This window comes from Bactrocera latifrons, unplaced genomic scaffold (assembly GCF_001853355.1).
Source record: "Bactrocera latifrons isolate USDA-ARS-PBARC rearing strain unplaced genomic scaffold, ASM185335v1 scaffold_786, whole genome shotgun sequence".
NCBI classification, from domain to species: domain Eukaryota; kingdom Metazoa; phylum Arthropoda; class Insecta; order Diptera; family Tephritidae; genus Bactrocera; species Bactrocera latifrons.
The window spans coordinates 46,546-65,932 of NW_017537474.1; the positions used below are offsets into that span (position 1 = coordinate 46,546).

The 19,387-nt window shown below is 34.9% G+C and overlaps 3 protein-coding genes across 3 annotated transcripts in view; 2 read left to right on the forward strand and 1 right to left on the reverse strand.

Annotated features, from left to right (window-relative positions):
- Window positions 1-5,729: 5,729 nt before the first annotated feature.
- LOC108976584 (integrator complex subunit 8) lies at window positions 5,730-10,580 on the forward strand. The gene is made up of 14 exons (XM_018945794.1): window positions 5,730-5,886; window positions 5,940-6,185; window positions 6,243-6,362; window positions 6,426-6,546; window positions 6,600-7,071; window positions 7,129-7,374; window positions 7,437-7,668; window positions 7,743-7,984; window positions 8,044-8,289; window positions 8,996-9,429; window positions 9,493-9,611; window positions 9,697-9,869; window positions 9,929-10,099; window positions 10,177-10,580. Exons 1-14 carry the CDS (start codon window positions 5,730-5,732, stop codon window positions 10,294-10,296), a joined length of 3,099 nt encoding a protein of 1,032 aa, XP_018801339.1. The 3' UTR covers window positions 10,297-10,580.
- On the reverse strand, window positions 10,306-12,238 carry LOC108976586 (flap endonuclease 1). Its single transcript, XM_018945796.1, has 5 exons — window positions 12,011-12,238; window positions 11,369-11,952; window positions 11,096-11,314; window positions 10,887-11,036; window positions 10,306-10,817 (listed from the first exon to the last, which is right to left on the reverse strand). Exons 1-5 carry the CDS (start codon window positions 12,090-12,092, stop codon window positions 10,707-10,709), a joined length of 1,146 nt encoding a protein of 381 aa, XP_018801341.1. The 5' UTR covers window positions 12,093-12,238; the 3' UTR covers window positions 10,306-10,706.
- A 325-nt stretch (window positions 12,239-12,563) lies between these two features.
- LOC108976585 (protein DEK) overlaps window positions 12,564-19,387 on the forward strand; it is an 8,274-nt gene continuing 1,450 nt past the window's right edge. Inside the window, exons 1-12 of the mRNA XM_018945795.1 lie at window positions 12,564-12,655; window positions 14,841-15,087; window positions 17,014-17,426; window positions 17,542-17,716; window positions 17,790-17,905; window positions 17,989-18,109; window positions 18,177-18,277; window positions 18,344-18,505; window positions 18,568-18,771; window positions 18,854-18,941; window positions 19,007-19,107; window positions 19,181-19,333. Of these exons, the coding sequence (XP_018801340.1) occupies window positions 12,653-12,655; window positions 14,841-15,087; window positions 17,014-17,426; window positions 17,542-17,716; window positions 17,790-17,905; window positions 17,989-18,109; window positions 18,177-18,277; window positions 18,344-18,505; window positions 18,568-18,771; window positions 18,854-18,941; window positions 19,007-19,107; window positions 19,181-19,333 (1,884 nt within the window). The 5' untranslated portion in view covers window positions 12,564-12,652. The remainder of the gene's footprint in view (window positions 12,656-14,840; window positions 15,088-17,013; window positions 17,427-17,541; window positions 17,717-17,789; window positions 17,906-17,988; window positions 18,110-18,176; window positions 18,278-18,343; window positions 18,506-18,567; window positions 18,772-18,853; window positions 18,942-19,006; window positions 19,108-19,180; window positions 19,334-19,387) is intronic.

The following is a 19,387-nucleotide window of genomic DNA, read 5'->3' on the forward strand; positions in this document are numbered from 1 at the left end:
AAAAGAACTCCTGTGTTCGAACTTATAAATTAGCAAAAAGCATTTATGACAGCGCATGTACCGATAGTGGCCCAGGCCAACTGACGCTGGCCCAGCTATCTAGTAGTAGAATACAAGAGGATACGGTAGCACCATCGTGGAGTCGTGATAACAAAATTATGCTTGGCAACTTTAAAGTGGGTACGAAGAGCTTGACAAGCTGGCCGAGATGGGTAAAAATGCTCAAAAATTCTACGAAAAGATGCGGTTCTTGTAGAACCCTCAGAGAGTGACTGATTCCCAGAACATACTAAAATTATGCAGGGAACACTTCTCCACTCTGCTGAATGTTAGTGAAAGCATAATTCCAGGATATGGTAAGCCCAATTCCCCAATGGATAACGATTGAGCAGACGTTACATTGCACGAGCAAGAATATGCTCAGACGCAAGCTTGCTCTACAATACTACCCAATCCACAAGAGAGGAGATGGCTATACTTGGAATCTTCAATTGGTGCCAAACAACGAAAAGAAAGAAGACTAGCACGCTGTTATAAACTCGGCTATAACCGCATAAACAGTGCCTAGAGTGTCTTAACACCTTATAACGAAAACAACTATGTGAAAATAAATTTTGTAAATTTTCTATTTTTTGAAAATCGAAGACAGGYCTAACCCCTTATAATGAAAAGATTTAAAATAACATTTATTGCTAAAGAAAATTATTTATTTATTATTATTTTAAGAAGATTATATTATTTAATTTTTCCAAAAAAAATATTTATATAATATTATTTTAATCTTATTTGTACCCACGCTTTTAGTGTAAAAAGCGCTCTTTAATAATTTTTCTAAACAGTCTTGAATAGAGCGCTTTCATTACATGTACATATTTCATTACCCAATAATTACCATTAGTCAAACAACTTATTTCCATAAATATATATAARTGTACATATATATGTACATGTGTATTCAATATCTGTGAATATGTCGTCTTGTTTATCYAAAATCTTCAAAGGTTCGAGCGACGAAAAAGTAACAAATTTATGCAGCGATCTTTCGACCTATTATGGATACTTTGGAATATTTTACCCAAACTTTGTAACTAAATTTATGATTATATGTATGTGTGTGTACACGTGCTTATAAATAGTCGTTAAGTCAGGTGTACTAATTTGCATAAAGGCACTTTACAACAAACCTAAATTAATKCGGAGAAAAGTATGACAAATGAAATAAAATTTTAGATTAAAACGCTACGYCATCGGAGCTTAAAACGCTGATGCTCCAAACGATTGCATTAAGTTTTTACTTCTTTTTAGTAATTTCAAATCTGAAAATCTGTAAGTATGTCGCCAAGTGTGGCATCATTGGAGAAGAAAATATTAAAAAATAATAATAAAAATAGATGTATATTATATTAATTAGAAGAGCGTTTGTTTGAAACCGAGGGTTTTCCAATGCACTTCTAAAATTATTTTATATTGATCGAAGCTTTAAAGTGCCCGTGTTTCTACAACGATTTTATTTTGGTGTCCAAAGTCGACTCTTTGCACATGTTGGAAAGCGGATAAAAACTTTCAATGCTTTTCTGACTCCCGCCGATGTATTTTTTCAATGAATATCGTTCTTTAAGTATGTACATTAGGGTGTTTTTTTTTTTAACAATTAATTTTTTTCAGTCCCGACACGAAATTTCCTTCGAAATTTTTTCGAAAATTTTAGCCCTTAATATTAACATTAAGAACTGAACCAAGGCATGTAAAAATTTTCCATKGAAACTACACTACAATCGTGATTTTTTATATTTAAATTTCTACAGCTCAGAGGTATTAATGGCATCGCTTTGACTTTAAACGCATATTTCTCTGAATTCCTCACTCTACAAAAGTACCCAGTGCAACAAAGTCGTAGCTCAGACCAGCGAGGTAGTACGGGGTTCTAAACCCGAATTTTCCATGAAATTCGCAGTTTTTTTTTTTTTTGTATATATCTCACAAATGACAAGAGCTACAAAAAAATATTAATGGCAAACTTGTTGGACATTTTATTTGATAACAAAATGGTCCGAGATCAAAACCGCTATCATTAATACTTCTCGGCCATTTATCTCCCGCGAGTCCGTACGAATGATTTTAGTGGATATTAGGGTATAAAACAACGTGTTCTTTCCTCGACTCGTCCCAATAAACCTGAATTTTTTTCAAAAAGTGTACTTTAAATAGGTCTTTTCGGAGGCCGAGAAAAAAACGAACCGAAAAATCAAGATGAAGAATGGATTTTAAACGATGATAACGCACCATGACCGAATTTAAAGCTAAAAACGCAATGAATATCATCGATCTACTACCGTATTCACCAGATAGTGCTTAGAAAGTGCTTATAAAAAGTGTTTCCAGGAAAAATCTTAAAAAATCTTTGGGAAAAGTGTAACATCTGGTGAAATCAACAAAATAAATATAAATTAATAATTAAATATTTTGCATTTTATTTACAATATTCGGTTACTTTTGTCACAGTGTATATACTATAAATGACCAGCATGACGAGCTGAGTCGATTTTGCCATTTATGGCTGCCCGTCTGTCTGTATATAGGCCCTTAGTTTATGAGATATCGCTCAAAGTTTTTGTGCACATCTTATTCTCTCCAAAAAAAAAATAATTTGACGGAATTGCCCATATCGGATCAATGTAGCATATATATACGTAGGTGGCATACCTGAACGATCGGAATAAATGCTTTTATGGAAAACTGTTTTATTTGACGAAATATCTTCACCAAATTTGGGCTTCAACCTTAAAAAGTATCAGAAATAGATGCAAATATTTCTCTTGGTCTTGCATAAATTTTTCTTGGTAAAATCTGAATTAATGATTTTGAAATATTAGTTAAAAAATAACGACTATTAATGGAATGTTTAGGAAAATATCAAAATAATTTAAAAAAAAACCGAATCATTCGATTATAAGATACATTTTTTGTCATAACTAAGAATTCTTAATAAAATATTCGAAAATCAGTAGAACTAGTTAGCTTGTTATTAAATTCAGCTAACTACCTAGCTATAAAAATTACATTTATAAAGAAGCGGTCGGTATATGCATACAATCAATACAGTATTTATGTAGGTATGTATTCAAGAATTCAACCAGAAACCCCTACGTTTATTCGAAATCTAAGGCTATAATTGTATGCGTGACTACCTGTGCCTTTAAAAGTGCCGCATATTTAGCTGCTTAAMATTTTTAATGAAGCCAAGTCATCAAATAAAAGCAAAATTAATAATGAACGAATTAAAATCCAACAAATCTCGCATTTATAAGCATACTAAAAAATATTTCGCTCTTTGTTAGTTTTAAGTTAATAAATTAGATTTTATTACAAAAAAACTAAAAACTATAATGCCTTTAAGGTTATAAGAACATAAAGCAAATAGAGTCATATATATAAATATATATATATATATATATGTATAAACATTTGAGCAACGATATACGATATGAAGCGTTCGTTTTACATGGGATTATCTCTTAATCGATAATATACTGCACATTCACATTCAATATAATATCACCTAAATATATATTTTTGGATATTATAGTTTTACTAACTTTAAAAATTTCCACTTAAAAACAAAGATATTTTCATTTTAATTAACTTTTTTGAATTTGACTTTCAAATAAGTTGATCAATACAATTGGTTCAGTTGTCCGAAGGGTGTGATCAAATTTATCACGTCATAGAYTATAGAATGAGAAGAGCCAACATAGAAAAATTGTAAACAAAAAAGTAAAAACTTTGAAAAACTAGTGAAATAAACTTAATTTCTTAGTTAATATACAAAAACTCTAAGGGTAGTAGGATTAATCCTTGTAAAACAAATCCCATTTTTATAATTTTTTTATGAAACAGTTAAAATCTATTTTTAAGACCAATTATACCTGTCATATAATACTAGACATTTGAAGAATARTATATTAAATTTTCAAAGAGAAATATTGAAAAATACGACATTGGCAGCAATTACTCTGGAGTGTCTCGGAAAAAAGTTGAGCTACAATGCCTCTCATAACTCGGCTCATCTGAAATCAAAACATTTCGTTCGGTAATCGCTTTGTCCAGGTAACGCTGAGGGGTTCATCGAAAATTAATTTTCGTCACTTTTTGGGAACTCTTTGAAGGGTGAACCCATGACCATGAAGAAGTTCRAATATAAATTACCCGTCTGAAAAACAACAAAGCGGCGGGGTTCGGTGGATTGTCGAACGAGCTATTCAAATACGGCGGCGAAGAGCTGATAAGGAGCATGCATTACCCTCTGTGCCTGGGTGGAAACCCACCTACGTCACAATAAGGAGAGAGGTGCTTGACATCACCTTGAGCAACCAGCCTATGAACGGATTGGTCTCACAATGAAGGGTATAAACGGAGAAGCCAAGCAACTCGGAACGCAAACTGGGATAAGTTCCGGGATATGCTAAATATGCAGTCTGTTGACGCAGGATTAAGGCCCTTGGATCCATGTTTCCGAATAGGGATCGCTTGGATTCCAAATTAATAACCAAATCCAAATAAATTGAATTATTTGTACGAACAATTCACATATGTACATATGTAYGTATACAGTTTTTTCATTATGACGCCTCATCGAAGCAGTAAAAGGAAAGTTTTCGAAATTATATCAAATTTAAAAGTACATACACACATTTACATATATAATCAAACATCACAAATGTATGTTCGTTATAAACCGGCATCTAMCCGAATTAAAGTACGAAAAGTGGCAATTCCAGTAGTTCACTCGAGCTATAACACAATTAGGATTTAAAAATGTCTGCATAACACCTACTGCACACAGTATTGTTACCATTTTTATTTTATAATGACAACGGGAGCTTTAAGATAAAGTCCACCAAACATTTTTTATTTATTTATTAGTTTACCAGTTTCTAATACAAGTAGACTTCAAATATAACCTATAACCCTACCCACAAAGACGCGAAAAATTATATCGGCCACACGTACCTATACATTTCATTTATATATTTGTATTTGTAGAAAAATGTATGGGAATAAAAAAAAATATATACAACAAGATTACCTTACTTTTATAATAGTGAATTTCACTAAATAAAGTTGCAAAGCTTTAAACTCCTTGCAGCAACAACACGTCACCGCACGCTCAAAAATATAAGTAATTTCATTGAAATTACGCTACTCGACAAATTTTTCTTTCAAATTAACAAAGCTGCCAATATATTTTATATTACACAACACTATATGCTTTAATTATTAAAATTTCACTACYTTTATACAGAATTTTCACTGAAAAAAACTACAAAATTTTAATTCAAAATTAACGTGTTACGAATTCGTTGTGGACGCCGCTATTTCTAACTGTTGCAATGAATGCGGGGTGACACACATGCACTAAAAAACTAGGACCAAATTAAAGTGTCCTTTATATATACATATATGCTAAGTAAAAGAAATTTTTTACAAATTAAAAAAATGCTTCTAAAAACTTAAGTTTTAAGGTATCAAACTAATTAAATTCTTTTGAGCATAAAATCACTCGGAAACTATTTAATACTAACGGCATTGRGAACGCCCTGCATATTAACTTTTGGTTTTTCTTTGCAACACTGTTGCCAGCTGATTTCATTTGTCACTTTTCATAGCAACAGCTGTTTTTTAGCGACTTGCATTCATTTATATGATGTTAATTTTATTTAAATTTATAAATGAGCGTTGATAAAAGTGCAACAAATTCTTTGAATAAAAAAATGGACGATCCTTTGCGTCCAAAAGCGGTGCCGCTTGACTCTGAAACTGTACTTTGGTTTGAATTCCTACTCGATCCACAACTAATTAACAAACACCTGCAAAAGCCTAATCCAGGTAAATAGAAAACGCTCTGAATTGGAAATAGAAAAAGATAATTATTATTTTAGATCCCAGCGCATTGGAACTAATGACACAATTCATATCTGTTACACCGGATGTAATGATCCCTACGCAGTATGATTTAACTTCGCCAGACACAGAAAATATGCCGGGAAGCATACCGGTAACGCCAGGCGCAGGCGTAAATAGTGGTGCTGGTATRATGAACATGGACGGCCTACGTATACCACGTAAACAAATTGCTTTGAAGATTTTAACACTCAAAGTAGCAACATGGCTAAAGTGGAATCTCGGTAAGAGTGTAAAGCATATGAAATTGTATTACATTTGAACTTTTTTTAAAATTTCAGATGTATTGGAAAAGAGTTTGCCAATACCAAAGCAATTGTTTTTGTTGCGTGATTTGTGCACGATTTGCTTTGGCAAGTTGGTTAGTATACCTTTGCAGCAGGATTTCCAGGCGAAAATTTGTAAGTTCTGAAAATTAGAGCATAACGCAAATATAAATAATATTTTTTAATGTTGGTTTACAGCGTCTGACGGGCATGAACATGCTGCGCGCTTTGCGCTAACTTTCTACCACCGTTGGGTGTTACGTTTACAAATTCTAAAAGATATTGCGATGAAAGCAGCGCGTCCTTCAATGGCTAATATGTACGTAAATAAACAAATATAATGGTTTTGTTGTGTAATATTTTATTTGGTAGGTTTGTGCCAATGGARCCGATGCATCAATTTTTTGCTCCTGATATACCACCACAAAATAGCGTAGAATATCTRCAGGAGCTTTGCAAGTCCACAGAACCGTTTTATGTCTTCACTTTCGACACATTTGTAACATTGCACGCAGACACAGAAAGTATGCGGCAAAATTTCGAAAATATGCAAAAAATTTCTTTAGCCGAGTTACGTGCACAAATCTACTTCGATTTGGTTAATTTCTACTTGTATACTAAACAATACCGACAAGCACGCGAAGCTGTAAATGAGTGTCGGCGCAATTTGAAGGAAATGAAAGCCGACTATGTAATCGAATCTGCTAAACGCACATCGGCTGGTTATCTCTTTTGCCACGTGAACGATGAAGAGCTGGAAGGTTATCTACTGGCTTGCGGCTGTAGCGAACAACGTACCACTTTAACAGAGCGCTTTAATGCCTCGTCATTGAAACAGTATAAAGTAATTTAAAAATTCTATTTAAAAATTAGTATAATTGTTTATTATTACTACTACCAGGACATCATTGAAATCCTACAAGAGGATAATCATATACGTGAAATACCCCTTGTAAGCCGACGTATACTCGAACTCGACATTGAGGGCGCCATTTCACAGGGTACACTTAAGGAGTCGCGTTCACTCGAAATGCAAGTAGCAGCATTGAATTTAGTACGCAGCATTTTTGAGGAGGGAAATATTTTTACAAGCGTGGATTATTTTGAAAAATACAGACATATGAATTGCTTCGTTGCGATTGTAGAGGTGAGTAAATATTATTATTAATTGATTAATATACATTAATAAAATTCCCATGTATTGTACAGGCAATAAGTAATGTGCTGCCGCAATGTACCCTTGGCGAACGAAACGCAATCAAAAGCTTTCTCATAGACAGCATATTGAAAGAAAATATTGGCAAACAATTTCTACAACACTTSCAAAACATACAACTCTTCTCAGCCACCGAATTGCTTGATCTAGAACGACAAACAGCCGATGAGGAGCTCTCTGTGCCGACACTTGCAACGCTCAGTGAATGGAAATTCAATTCGAAAAGTAGGTTCTAAATTTCCTAAAAATACAGTAATAATAATTTGTTAATTAATAATTATTTAAATTCGCATTTTTAGTAATACGGATTGAGGTCGGCTCACTCGAACGTCAACTAATCTCATGCACAAATGCGAATACTGTGCGTAAACTTCTAGTAAAGTTGGCTGCTACCAATCCAGCTACGCCACTGTGGACAGTAAATCCAAGTTGGGAGATTGCAACACCGATTAAATCGTTGCTCATGCCTATGCAAAGAGGATTTCTGCAAGACTTTGCTTATGTTTTATTGGGCAAGGCGCGGGAAATGACTGCTAAAAGTGTACGTTTTTTTTTCAACGTACTTTGTATTGCAATAAGCATTTTTTAAATTACCCTTAGGACTACATCGGTGCGGTATCKATGCTAAGCGTACTTAAATCGGAGACACAACGTCAAGAGCTTTCAAATACCACAGTTGTTTCAAAGCTTGGCAAGCTGGTGAACTGGGAGATTTTGTTCATACAAATTACACAGTGCCTGGAAGAGTGGAATCGGAAAACTTTGGATCTGCAGTCACTGGGTAACCGCTGCAAACTATGCTTGGCTTCACTRCAAAGCAACGACAACATTATACCCCGCATAGAGGTAAGCAGCCGTGTGACTTAAGTGTGAAAAATTRTTTTATCTCCTATATATGAACCACTTTAAAATTAATTGGACTCACTGTTGTAATGTAACAAGTAATTGGCTTATGTTTATACTCTAAACATGTTGTATTAAGTTTGCCAAGTACTTCGCAAACCTTACGAAATGCATATATAAATGATCAACATGACGAGCTGAATGTTGTTGTTGTTGTAACGGCAGAGTTCTGCCGAGTTGACAGTCCTTGGCCGGATAAAAATCCGGGTCCGTTCCGGTTTCCGTAGATCCGACTGTCGTGRGAACGGATGACGAGCTGAATCGATTTGTTCCGTCTGTCTGTATATACGCTGGACTAGTTCGCGTTTTCGAGATATCGATCTGAAAATTTTAAAATTTCAAAAATTTCGATCTGAAATTTTACACATATCCGCCGCACATCGTTGTATGGAACACTTTGTTATTTGACGAGATATCTGCATATATTTGTCATGGTTTATTCTCTAAAGCAACGATACAATCCCCGAAGAAGTAGTTCTGTTCGGACCACTAAGGCATATAGCGGCCATACAAATTAATCAATCAAAATCCTATTCTTGTATACAAATCTCATTTGAGAAGAATTAAGATTTTTTTTTTAATTTTTAATGGGAAGCCTATTCGTTTGAAACTTAGCTAAAACTTAAAAATATCAACTCTCTCGTCACAGATAATCGAAAGCTGCGCTATCATGCTGCTCAATCTAGGCGATTGGAATACACTAATGTTCTTAGACAAGCGTTTGGCCCAACTCGAATTGCCAATTGCCTTTGCTGCCACCGTACTTGACATGGAGAAGATGAAGGGATCTAAGAAGGTGTGTCGCGATGCATTCGATTTGGTATTGCAAATGTTTGTGAATACCACGAAGCGTAGCGGTGGGCCTGGTGGTGGCAGCGGCGGCACTGGTGGCGGCAGTTCACGAAATTCGCCGTCCCTAGCTGTTTCAACTGGCCTGCAACCGTTTCTGAAACGCATACGCCATCAGCTGATCTTCTCATTGGCCATATCATGCCTYGGAAAAATACAAAACATACTTAGAGACGATACAAATCATGATTTGAGTGGTGAATATATGCATTTGTGGCCCGCTGGCATACCCAGGTAGGTGTGGTGTGGTTTTATTAATGCAATAAATAAATATTTAAATTAATTTCGCTCTTGCAGTCCCTTGGCGTATAGCGTGCGTATAGTGTGTGAGACCTTGCATTGGCTGTTGACAGAAGCGTTGAAATATTATCCGCAAACTATTACATGGTTGAAAACGAAAGGTGATTTGGAACTAGGTATGCTATTTTTGCTGCTCCATTATTTTCCTGTATTTATTCATATATTTGTAATATTTATTATATTATTAYTTTTACTGTACAGCTATTGGTAATAATGAAGCGGCAATGCGTTGCTATGTCAATGCGCTCATCACTGGCACCGATTACTGTACTTTCCCATTGCAACGCAACGTAGCAGATGATTATGTAATACATAAAATGATTCGTTGCTCATCGAATTTAGGCTGYCACATGCAAGCCACTGTGTTGTGCCAGGTAAATTTTGTGTTTGTAGTATATTWGCAAAATGTTTATTTATTCAAAATGTTTTGCAGTTCCTGGAAGAAATCGATTACGGCATTGTATTCAAAAAACTTACCGAGAAATCTTCGAATTTCACCGATGCAATGGATGCGTATTATAATTGCATTTGGGATACGACGTTATTGGAATTTATAATAAATTTACATGCACGAAAGGGAGAGCACAGCCGAAAGTTAGAGGCGGTAGGTTTGTTGACAATTTGAAACTTATTTAGAAACTTTGGATTTATATGTATATTAAATTTTATTTTCCTGCTTAGATCGCTATTATGGGCTCACTAGAATTGAATGCGAACAACAATGACGAAATCAAACGTGAAGCGGCGGCAATACGGAAAACACGATTCCTACGCGCACTAGCCAAACAGTATTTGTTGTAGAAGTACACGTTTTCATAATTGGCGTCCAATTTTATTTTATTCCATTCTTTACGTAACATATGTAATTTAAGTCGTAGCCCTACTTGTAGCTGTAAGCAGTTTTCTACGTCGACACAAAATATCCAGACTTAATTGTAAAATATTGTTGTAATAATATCAAATAATTAAGAAGTAAGTTTTAAAATATTATAATTAATAAAATCTATTTGCGACAATTTCATTGGATGTTATTWCTAATTAGTAAACAAATAAAAATATTAGACTACATATATGATGAATTTTAACAATGTTGTTTTAATTTTAACATGAAACGCCGATGTTCTCAAAAATATGCTTAAATTACTAAACACGCTTATTCGCTATTTATAGCCAATTTTTAAATTCAACTCACTACAATTTCAACAACACTCTTACTTGGGGCGTCTGCCACGTGTAGCGCCTCCTGTCTTTGCTTTCTTAGCAGTCTTTTTATCATCCTCTGTTTTACGCTTAGGTGTGGGTTTATTCGCGGACGGTATAGTCTTAGGGTAAAGGCATAGAAATTTGTACTTTTTAATATGAAATTTTTAAAATAGAATTTATTAAATTACCTTAAAAAAACTGTCTAAACGCCCTTGGGTTTGGGTATTCTTTGATTTTTGTATTTTCTTTGCGCCCGCGCGCACACGATCCTCATTGAATTGTCGATCGCCACAGAGAAATTTTACCAAACCTTCCTCATCCGGTTCTGTCCATTTGAGCTAGAGTAGAAAAGACAAATTAATACAAAATTTCAAATATTYTTAAATATACACATTACCTCAATAGACAGAGGATCTGTTACTTCGGGTTTTATAAAAAGCTCACGCGCAACTTGATAATTCCAATCTTCTGCTACAGTGTATTTCTTTTGATCAATATTTTTGAGTATTGTCTCAATATCACGATAAGTATTAATTAATTCAATTGCACGCTTTGGTCCAATACCTTTTATACCTTCGCAGTAATCACAACCCAATAGTATGCAAAGATCTATAAACTAAAAAGAAACACAAATTTTATAAGCACGAATCGACTTTTTTAGAGTACCTACCTCAGTGCTGGTTAATTCAAAACCTTGCAGCACTTTATCATAACTAAACTCTTTAACTGGCATCTTTCGCGCCTCGCTAAAAGTCAAATGACGCAACAGCACACTTGAGCCAAAAGTAAGTGCATCCATATCCTCGGTAGCGGTGCCATACACTTTGCCCGCCTTTACTAGTGCCGCACATTGCGCTTCTGCCTCACAGGGTGCCTCTACATATGGCACACCCATTAATTTAAGCAATTCCTGCGCTTCACGCGCATGCTCTTTAGTTACACGCACCAAACGGCGATTGAATTTTTCCACCTCTTCTGCATTGCCAGCTTCTTCGGCTTTCTCCAAGGCCTTTTGTGCTTCTTCACGGCGCTCAGCACGTTTAGCCAATTCACCAGATTTTAGATCTGGTGGCTTACCGTCAAACACATATACCGGCTTAATGCCGTGCTCCAACATGCGTATAGTTCGATAAAACATACCCATTAAATGTGAAGTAGGTTCGCCATCCACTGTTGTTAGTTGCGCGCCATCAGAACGAACGGCAATTAGAAACTGATAGAGACACATCGATGCATCAATAGCCACTTTACGTCCTAGAAACATTAAATTAATGCCAAACAAATATCATACCTTGCAACAAATTCAACTTACCAAAGTAGTTTTTGATTTCATTTTCCCTTATTGCGGACGGTGCAATATCTGCTATCAATTTCGCTAATCCCAAAATTCCCATCGTGTGCTTTTATAATTCGTTCAGGATAAATGAAATAAATGCAGAACTATATTACATAGAAAGTTGCTATCAATAAATGCAGATTTCGTTGGCGCGCAGTTATTTACCAATGGTCCAAAGCGATAAGCCGATAAGCCGATATTTGATATGTACTCAAAATATGGATAAAGTTATCGGCACTTGCAAGTATGAAAAAAACAATGTCCTTTTTGTATCGTATGTTATGAAATGTATTAATATAATAGTCTTAATAGTTTCAAGTTTGAAAAGAAAACTAAAAGTTTGTATGTTATAAGTCCAAAACTTTTCGTAAATAATATAAGCGCTAGAAAAGCTGTGATTATTTCACATAATCCGATCGATTTTAGTAAATTTTTAATAAATCCGATTATGTACATACATACATATATTGATACCAAAAATATCAACCCTGCGTAGTTAAGAAGAAGAAGCTTATGGCGAAGAGGAATTAATAAAATAGTTGAGTGTATTTTCCATAAGTGAATTTCGTGCCAGGGAAACGGCGAGAAAGATTTTTTCGGGCAAAAAACATAGTAAATATGGTATGTAAATTCATAAAAAGTATTCCAAAATATCAATTTATGTTGAAAGTTTTGTACCACTATAAAAGTGTTCATAAATTTAAAGTGTTTTACATCTTAAAGTGAAATGAAAAAGTTTAAAGCGCGACACATTCGTTGGATTTTTCGCTTTCATCGTTTCATCTTAATTTTTTTTCAATGAACGTCGTTTTGCTGTTTCGTTGCGCCGCGCTGCGCTGCGTCGTATATTTGCTGTGCCGTGTCGTGGTGGTGTATAAACATGGCGTCGGTTCATTTTCACCTACTACACATTTTATATGGGCTTTCCTCGCTTGCCGCCTTTTGAATGGCCTTTTCGTTGATACGCCAGCGAATTCATCTAAATGGAAATTTTGCATTTTATTTAAATTCGCCTTAATGTTCGTATATCAAGCTGAAGCGAATATTCATTCATTCATTTATGACACAAATTCGTTGTTGGCGCGTTTGGCAAAGGCAGAATTTAAACGAATGCCGGAGAAAAACAAAGGCGAAAAAGTATATATTTTCATATGTGTATACCAGTTACATGGATGAATGTATTTACAATTGCCGAGCATTTTTGTAATGCGGATTTGAGATTGTTATCCCGATGGCAGACTTGGTGGGGGTGAATTGTTTGAGAAGGCAACCGTTAACCTATTTTCAAGTGCTCGACAAGTGTCATTTACTAGCAAATATAAGTATATAACACTATACATACATTACTGCCACAAAGTGTTGGAACATGAGCTTAAGTTAAGGACAAAGCAATAGGATAGGTCAGGTTAAAATACAGCTATTGAACGCTTTAATCCATATAGTATATTTCTACTAGATGCAAATGTGAAACAAATATTAAATTGAAAAAAAAATGTTTAGCTTATCTTATATAAGTGAATATGTTTGACCTCATAACAAATATTGCATATTTCATAAAAATAGGTTCGGGTAAAATTTAGAATAGCATCCGGATTTCGGGGATAMAATCGGGTATCACTGGAAAGGTGACATTCTCCAGATCACGAAAATATTTATATATAGTTGCCGCTGACTTATAGYTTTAAAGATATTTGCATTTAAAGTTAAAAAATTTACAACTTTTAAATTGATAAACTGTATATTGTGAATAACTTYTTCACTTATATTATGCACYTTTCMCTTAGTAACACTTCACTATAACGTTTTTGTATATTAATTTTTTTAATATTTATTACAAATAAAGCTTTATTTTAATTATTTTGTKTTAGTTAAATTCACTGTATTTGCACAAMAAGAATAGGGTTGCATTTGCTAGTATGCCATATCTGCCTAGTTGGCAACAAAAGAAAATAAGCAAAAACTTTTGACCCCAWATACATAAATGGAAAACACCAAAAATCTTTAGTTTATATATATATATKTTCGTGATCTGGAGAACGTCACTTTTGCAGTGATACCCATTTTATTTCCGAAATCCGRGGATGATATTCTGAATCCCAACCCCGAGTGTCATACAAGACTCAATTTGTCCTTATTCCAACATAATTTTTATATCTCCAACAGAGTAGTATGTTATTTAAGTGTTTGAGAGCGAAAGATTAAAAAGTACCAAACATCACAAAGAATTTAACTAATCTTTTACTTAAATAGAATTGATTTAATATTTGACCATACCTGTATGTACATATATGCATATAAGTCACGTTATAAATTTGACGTTTTGGGGATGACTACTTTTGTGAGGTTATCTATGTTTGTCAGCATGAGTTAACGTACAAGGCAATGCAACGCAACAATCTCCGAACACATTTTCAATGGGACACTAGGGGATAAAGTTGCCATCCAAAATGACCGATCGCTATTGAGATTTAATATAGCTTCGGTGTAGCTCAAGATTACGTTTTTTTCTAAACAAAACCTATGATTTTCTTGTCACGTTAACAATTCACCGACAATTATAAATAAGTGCAAAGTATTAACCTTTCAATTATTTATACGAACACCATATGTGTAAAAGTACAGCTCTAGAAAAGCCGTTTAATGTTAAAATACCTATACAATTTCTAGTGTGCTTAAAAACTTTCCGTAACCTCCAAAATTCATGTCAATGGGTTTTTCTGTATAATGACTTAATATCTTTCTTTTTATTGTATGCTCAAGTAATTATTTTTTAATATTCTAAATTCTAATCCGATTTTGCTTAAAGGAAAGCGAGAACAAAACAGAGGAGACAAAAGCCGCAGGCGATACTGCAGCATCAACAGCGGAGAAAGCGCCAGAGAACGATAAGAAAGACGTAGCCGTCAGTGGTACAGAAAGTCCAGAACCTGCTGCTGCGGCAGAGAAGAAAAACAGTACAGGTGCTGATGACGAAGCTAACGATAAGAAAGCAGATAAGGTGACTACAGCAACAGAGAATGACGATAAGAAACCAAAATCGGAAGCCGAAGCAGGTGAGCGATTCAAACTTAACCTTTGCTAGTCTAATTTAATTTTATTCATAATATCACTTTATTTTAACATATTTTTTATTGTTTGCTAAAAACCTGTTAAATTTAAATAGAATTATTGCTATTGATAAGCGGTTAACTGCAGATAATGCGAAAGTGTGAAATAACAGAGCACAGAATTTGAGTTGCTGGCAAAATGAATTTTTGGCATATTGGATGAATTTTCATTCATTTGACGAGTTGTTGCATTTTTTTGGGTTTGTTGTTTTGCTACGTATTCTTCTCGGTCGATTGCCCCCCGCTGTGCGGCGAAACATATGCGTTGATATTGAATGGAAGTAGAGCAACAGCACGAAAACAAGCAGTGTGCTATAACCGGCAAATTTTGCCGACGTTGCATAGCGCATCACGCTAACGTGTTGTATTTAAAATGTATAAATTGGCGCGCTTTCTTGTTAGCCGTATGTTCGAAACCGAGCCAAAGCATTCGGGTGACTTCTCTTCGTGGAAGTGTTTGGGTTGAGGAAGTCAAAAGAAAAATGAATTTGTGTTTTTCTTCCTTGCTTTGCACTTTCTAAATAAACTACTTTGGTTTCTTGTGTCGTGTGGATGTGTGATATAGTGGCGATATGATTAAAATTATATCATTAGCATTGCTTCCTTCTCCACTGTCCAGTGTCCATATTTCGTCGTTAATCTACCCTTGGATTTGTTCATGCTTAACCCTGTCAAATATGGTTTTGTGTAGTAATGTCCAAGGTACAATAAATATTCTATATTTCATAGTTTATCTCGTCGCGTTATGTGTGACCGTTAGACTTTCCAAGGGTGAAAACAATTACTTTTTTTAATTCCATTAGAATATTAAGTTATACGGTAATCACGGTTCCTAATTTTTTAATACAAAAATAATTAAAAATTAAATCTTCCTTTTGGTATTATAAAAACGGCTTTTAAGATGTTTTATATTAAAAACTCAAAATTTTAATTTTATTAATATTAGGGAYTTAAAATTTTTACTTTTAATCACAAAATATAGATATTTATTACATTTTCAAAAATTATTTATAATTAATAATATTACGAGGTGTGTTCAAAAAGTATTTTTTGTATATTTTCAAAAATTATTTATTTATTCATGAAWATCTATTTTGTCCCCTTCAACTTAATCCCCAAGAGGTATTATACACTTGTGCCATAGGTTTTTCCAATCTTCGAAGCACTTAAAAAAATAATTTTGTTTTATCTTCTTCAGCTCCTCCTTCGATGCCGTCTTTATCTCGTCAAGAGAAGCGTAACGTCGTTATTTCTTGGGCCACTTCAGTTTAGGGAACAAGAAAAAGTCACAGGGGGCCAGTGTGTTGTTTTTGGCCAAAAAGTCGCGTACAAGCAACGATGTGTGAGCAGGATCACATCTTCTCGGCCTTCTGAGAACATTTTGTACCACCGATAAACGTTGCTTCGGTCCAAGGTAGCTTCTCCGTATGYCACAGTCAACATTCGGAATGCATCCGCGCACTTAATTTTGTTTTTCACACAAAATTTGATWCAGGTTCTTTGATCCATTTTTTTTAATAGGTAAAAATCGAAGACGATCCAAAACACGTGCAAGCAAAGCAGCTGTCAACAATTAAATGAACATTCAAAATGGCCGAGCTTGTCGGCATTAGTGAGAGACATGAGTACCAACATAACGCCACAAAAAATTCGAAATTCGAATATACGTAACCCGCGAAAATTCAAAATTCGCGTTACTTTTTGAACACACCTCGTATATTATTTTTAATGCAATATTTGCAATACTGGCTGTAATACCTTTTATTGTGAAATGATTTTAGTATTATTATTCACTCCTATTACGTTTCAATTACTTGCGTAACATTACATAATATTACATTACATAGTATTACATAATATTACTTCTTACAGAAAATAAATCTGACGATAAACCCACCGCCGATTCAGGTGATGATAAAAAGTCAGCTCAAAAGGACAAACTCKGCGATGCCAAGGAGGCTAACGACTCCAAAGAGGATAATGATCCGACAGAGGTAGATGAAAAGAAGACTGAAGGTAAAGAGAAGAATGGCACAGTAACAGCTACTGCAGGCGGCGCCGCCACAGCGGGCGCTGGTGATAAAAAGAAGCCAGCCAAGGAACAGGGTAAAGAAAAGAACGACAAAAAAGCTGAAAAAAATAAAGCAGAGAAATCTGACGAAGTGGAGAATGAAAACCAGCAAGTCGATGAGGATGATGAGAGTGTAGTGGCTTTAGCCGAAATTGATAGAATCAATGATAATATTAATAAGACACGGGTTGATGGCCTGCAAACGTTGCATGAGGTATGTATATGAATGTTTAATATGTTTGAGAAAGAAAATGCCATAGCTTTTTACCGTCTCAGTGTAATTTTTTATGTTATTATTATTATAAACGCTATTATTTTATTTCTTTCAGCTCTGCTTCAAGTCTGTAGGTAAAAATAATGTTGTTAAAAAGAATTTACGCTCATTTGCCGGTTTCGAGTTTGAGAAGGACTCTAGTGAATATAAAAAAAAATTGGAAGCCATTAAGAAAACCGACGCGAAGGCACTTAAGAGTATTTGTGATATTCTTGCGTTGGACCGCAAAGGTAAAACATTAAAATTAAAAATTTTTAAGTGGAAAAAAATTTAATATTGAATTTAAAAAAAAAAAAAAATTAGGCACAAAAGATGAAATTGCAAATCGTGTGCTCAAATTCCTTATGGAACCGGATGAGTCGCTCTGTGTAGATGAAGCGGCTGAAGAGGAGGAAGAAGATATGGAAGAGGATGAGGAGGTTTGTCTTGCAAGAAAGTTTATTTATTGTTTTTATTTATTTATTTATAAATTCACATATTTATTCATTTCCGAATTCATCAGCCAGTAGAAGAGGAAGAGGAGGAGGAGAGCGCTGAAGAGGAACGTAAACGTAAACCAACCAGTCGGGCACCTGCACGAAATTCAACAAGCGGCCGCCCCAGACGTGCAACTGCTGGAAAAAGTAAATGTTATAACATAAAATTAATGAATATAAATTAATGCATTAATAAATTTTACTTATTTTGCAGAAATGTCTGCCTATGTTGATTTCTCCAGCTCAGATGAAAGTGAACGTAATACCGCGCCGGCCAAACGAAAGCGTCACGATGACTCCGAGTCGGGTTCAGATGTATGTTCATTATTCCTCTTTCGTACATATGTATTAGTAACTTTTACTTTCAAATTATATTTGCAGTATAATCCATCGGGTGGTAATTCTGATTCGGATGGTGCTCGTGGTGGTGGTCGAAAGGCATTAGCACGCGGTGGACGGGGTGGACGRCCAGCACGTAAAAGTTGGAAAAAGAATTCCGATTCCGAGGAAGAAGAATTTGATCTCTCCGATGCTGATAGTGATGTAAGCGTCGTGAACGTTTTTTTCATATGGTCATAAATTTGCATTTTTTTCTATGCTTGCAGGTGCCGAAACGTAAACGCGCTACACCTGGTAAACGTGGTCGACCTTCTGCTGCTGCCGCCGCCACAAATAAACGAGGTACACGTGGTCGTGGCGCGAAACCAACCAAATCGCGCAAACGCAAAGACTCCGAAAGTGAAGATGAAATGTCTGAGGATGAAGAGGAAGAGGAGGAGATGTCCGACTTTGGAAGCGACCAGAGTGAGGTAAGAAACCTTATTTATTGTTTGGTGATGTTTATTTTATAGAATTTTTTAATATTAATAATGTTTCCTTTGTCTACAATAGGATGAAGAGGAGTCAAAGAAATTCAAAAAGCCCTCAACGCCTGTGAAAAATGCTAAAGCAAATAACAAAGCTAAAGCGCCAGCTAAACGTAAGATTATTAATATATTATTTATTAATAACTCATTTATTTAAAAAAAAMTTCCTTTTTGGCAGCCGCTGGCCGGCCGAAAAAAGTAAGCAAAAAGGAGGAAGAGGAAGAATCCGATGATGAGGATGAGCCGCTAAACAAAAAGGGCAAGGCGACATTCCCCACGGTATGTCGACCGCGAATTTATTCGTTTAAATATTTATTCAATTTAATGTTAAAATTTTACTTATATTTTTCAGGACGAACAAATACGCAATTATGTTAAGGAAATCTTAGATAAAGCCAATCTCGAAGAGATCACCATGAAAACGGTGTGCAAGCAAGTGTATGCAAAATATCCTGATTTCGATTTAACAGATAAAAAGGATTTCATAAAAGCCACAGTAAAGGCGGTAAGTGGAAATTTCGTCAAGTTTTTCCTTTGCATGACCGCTCATATACATATA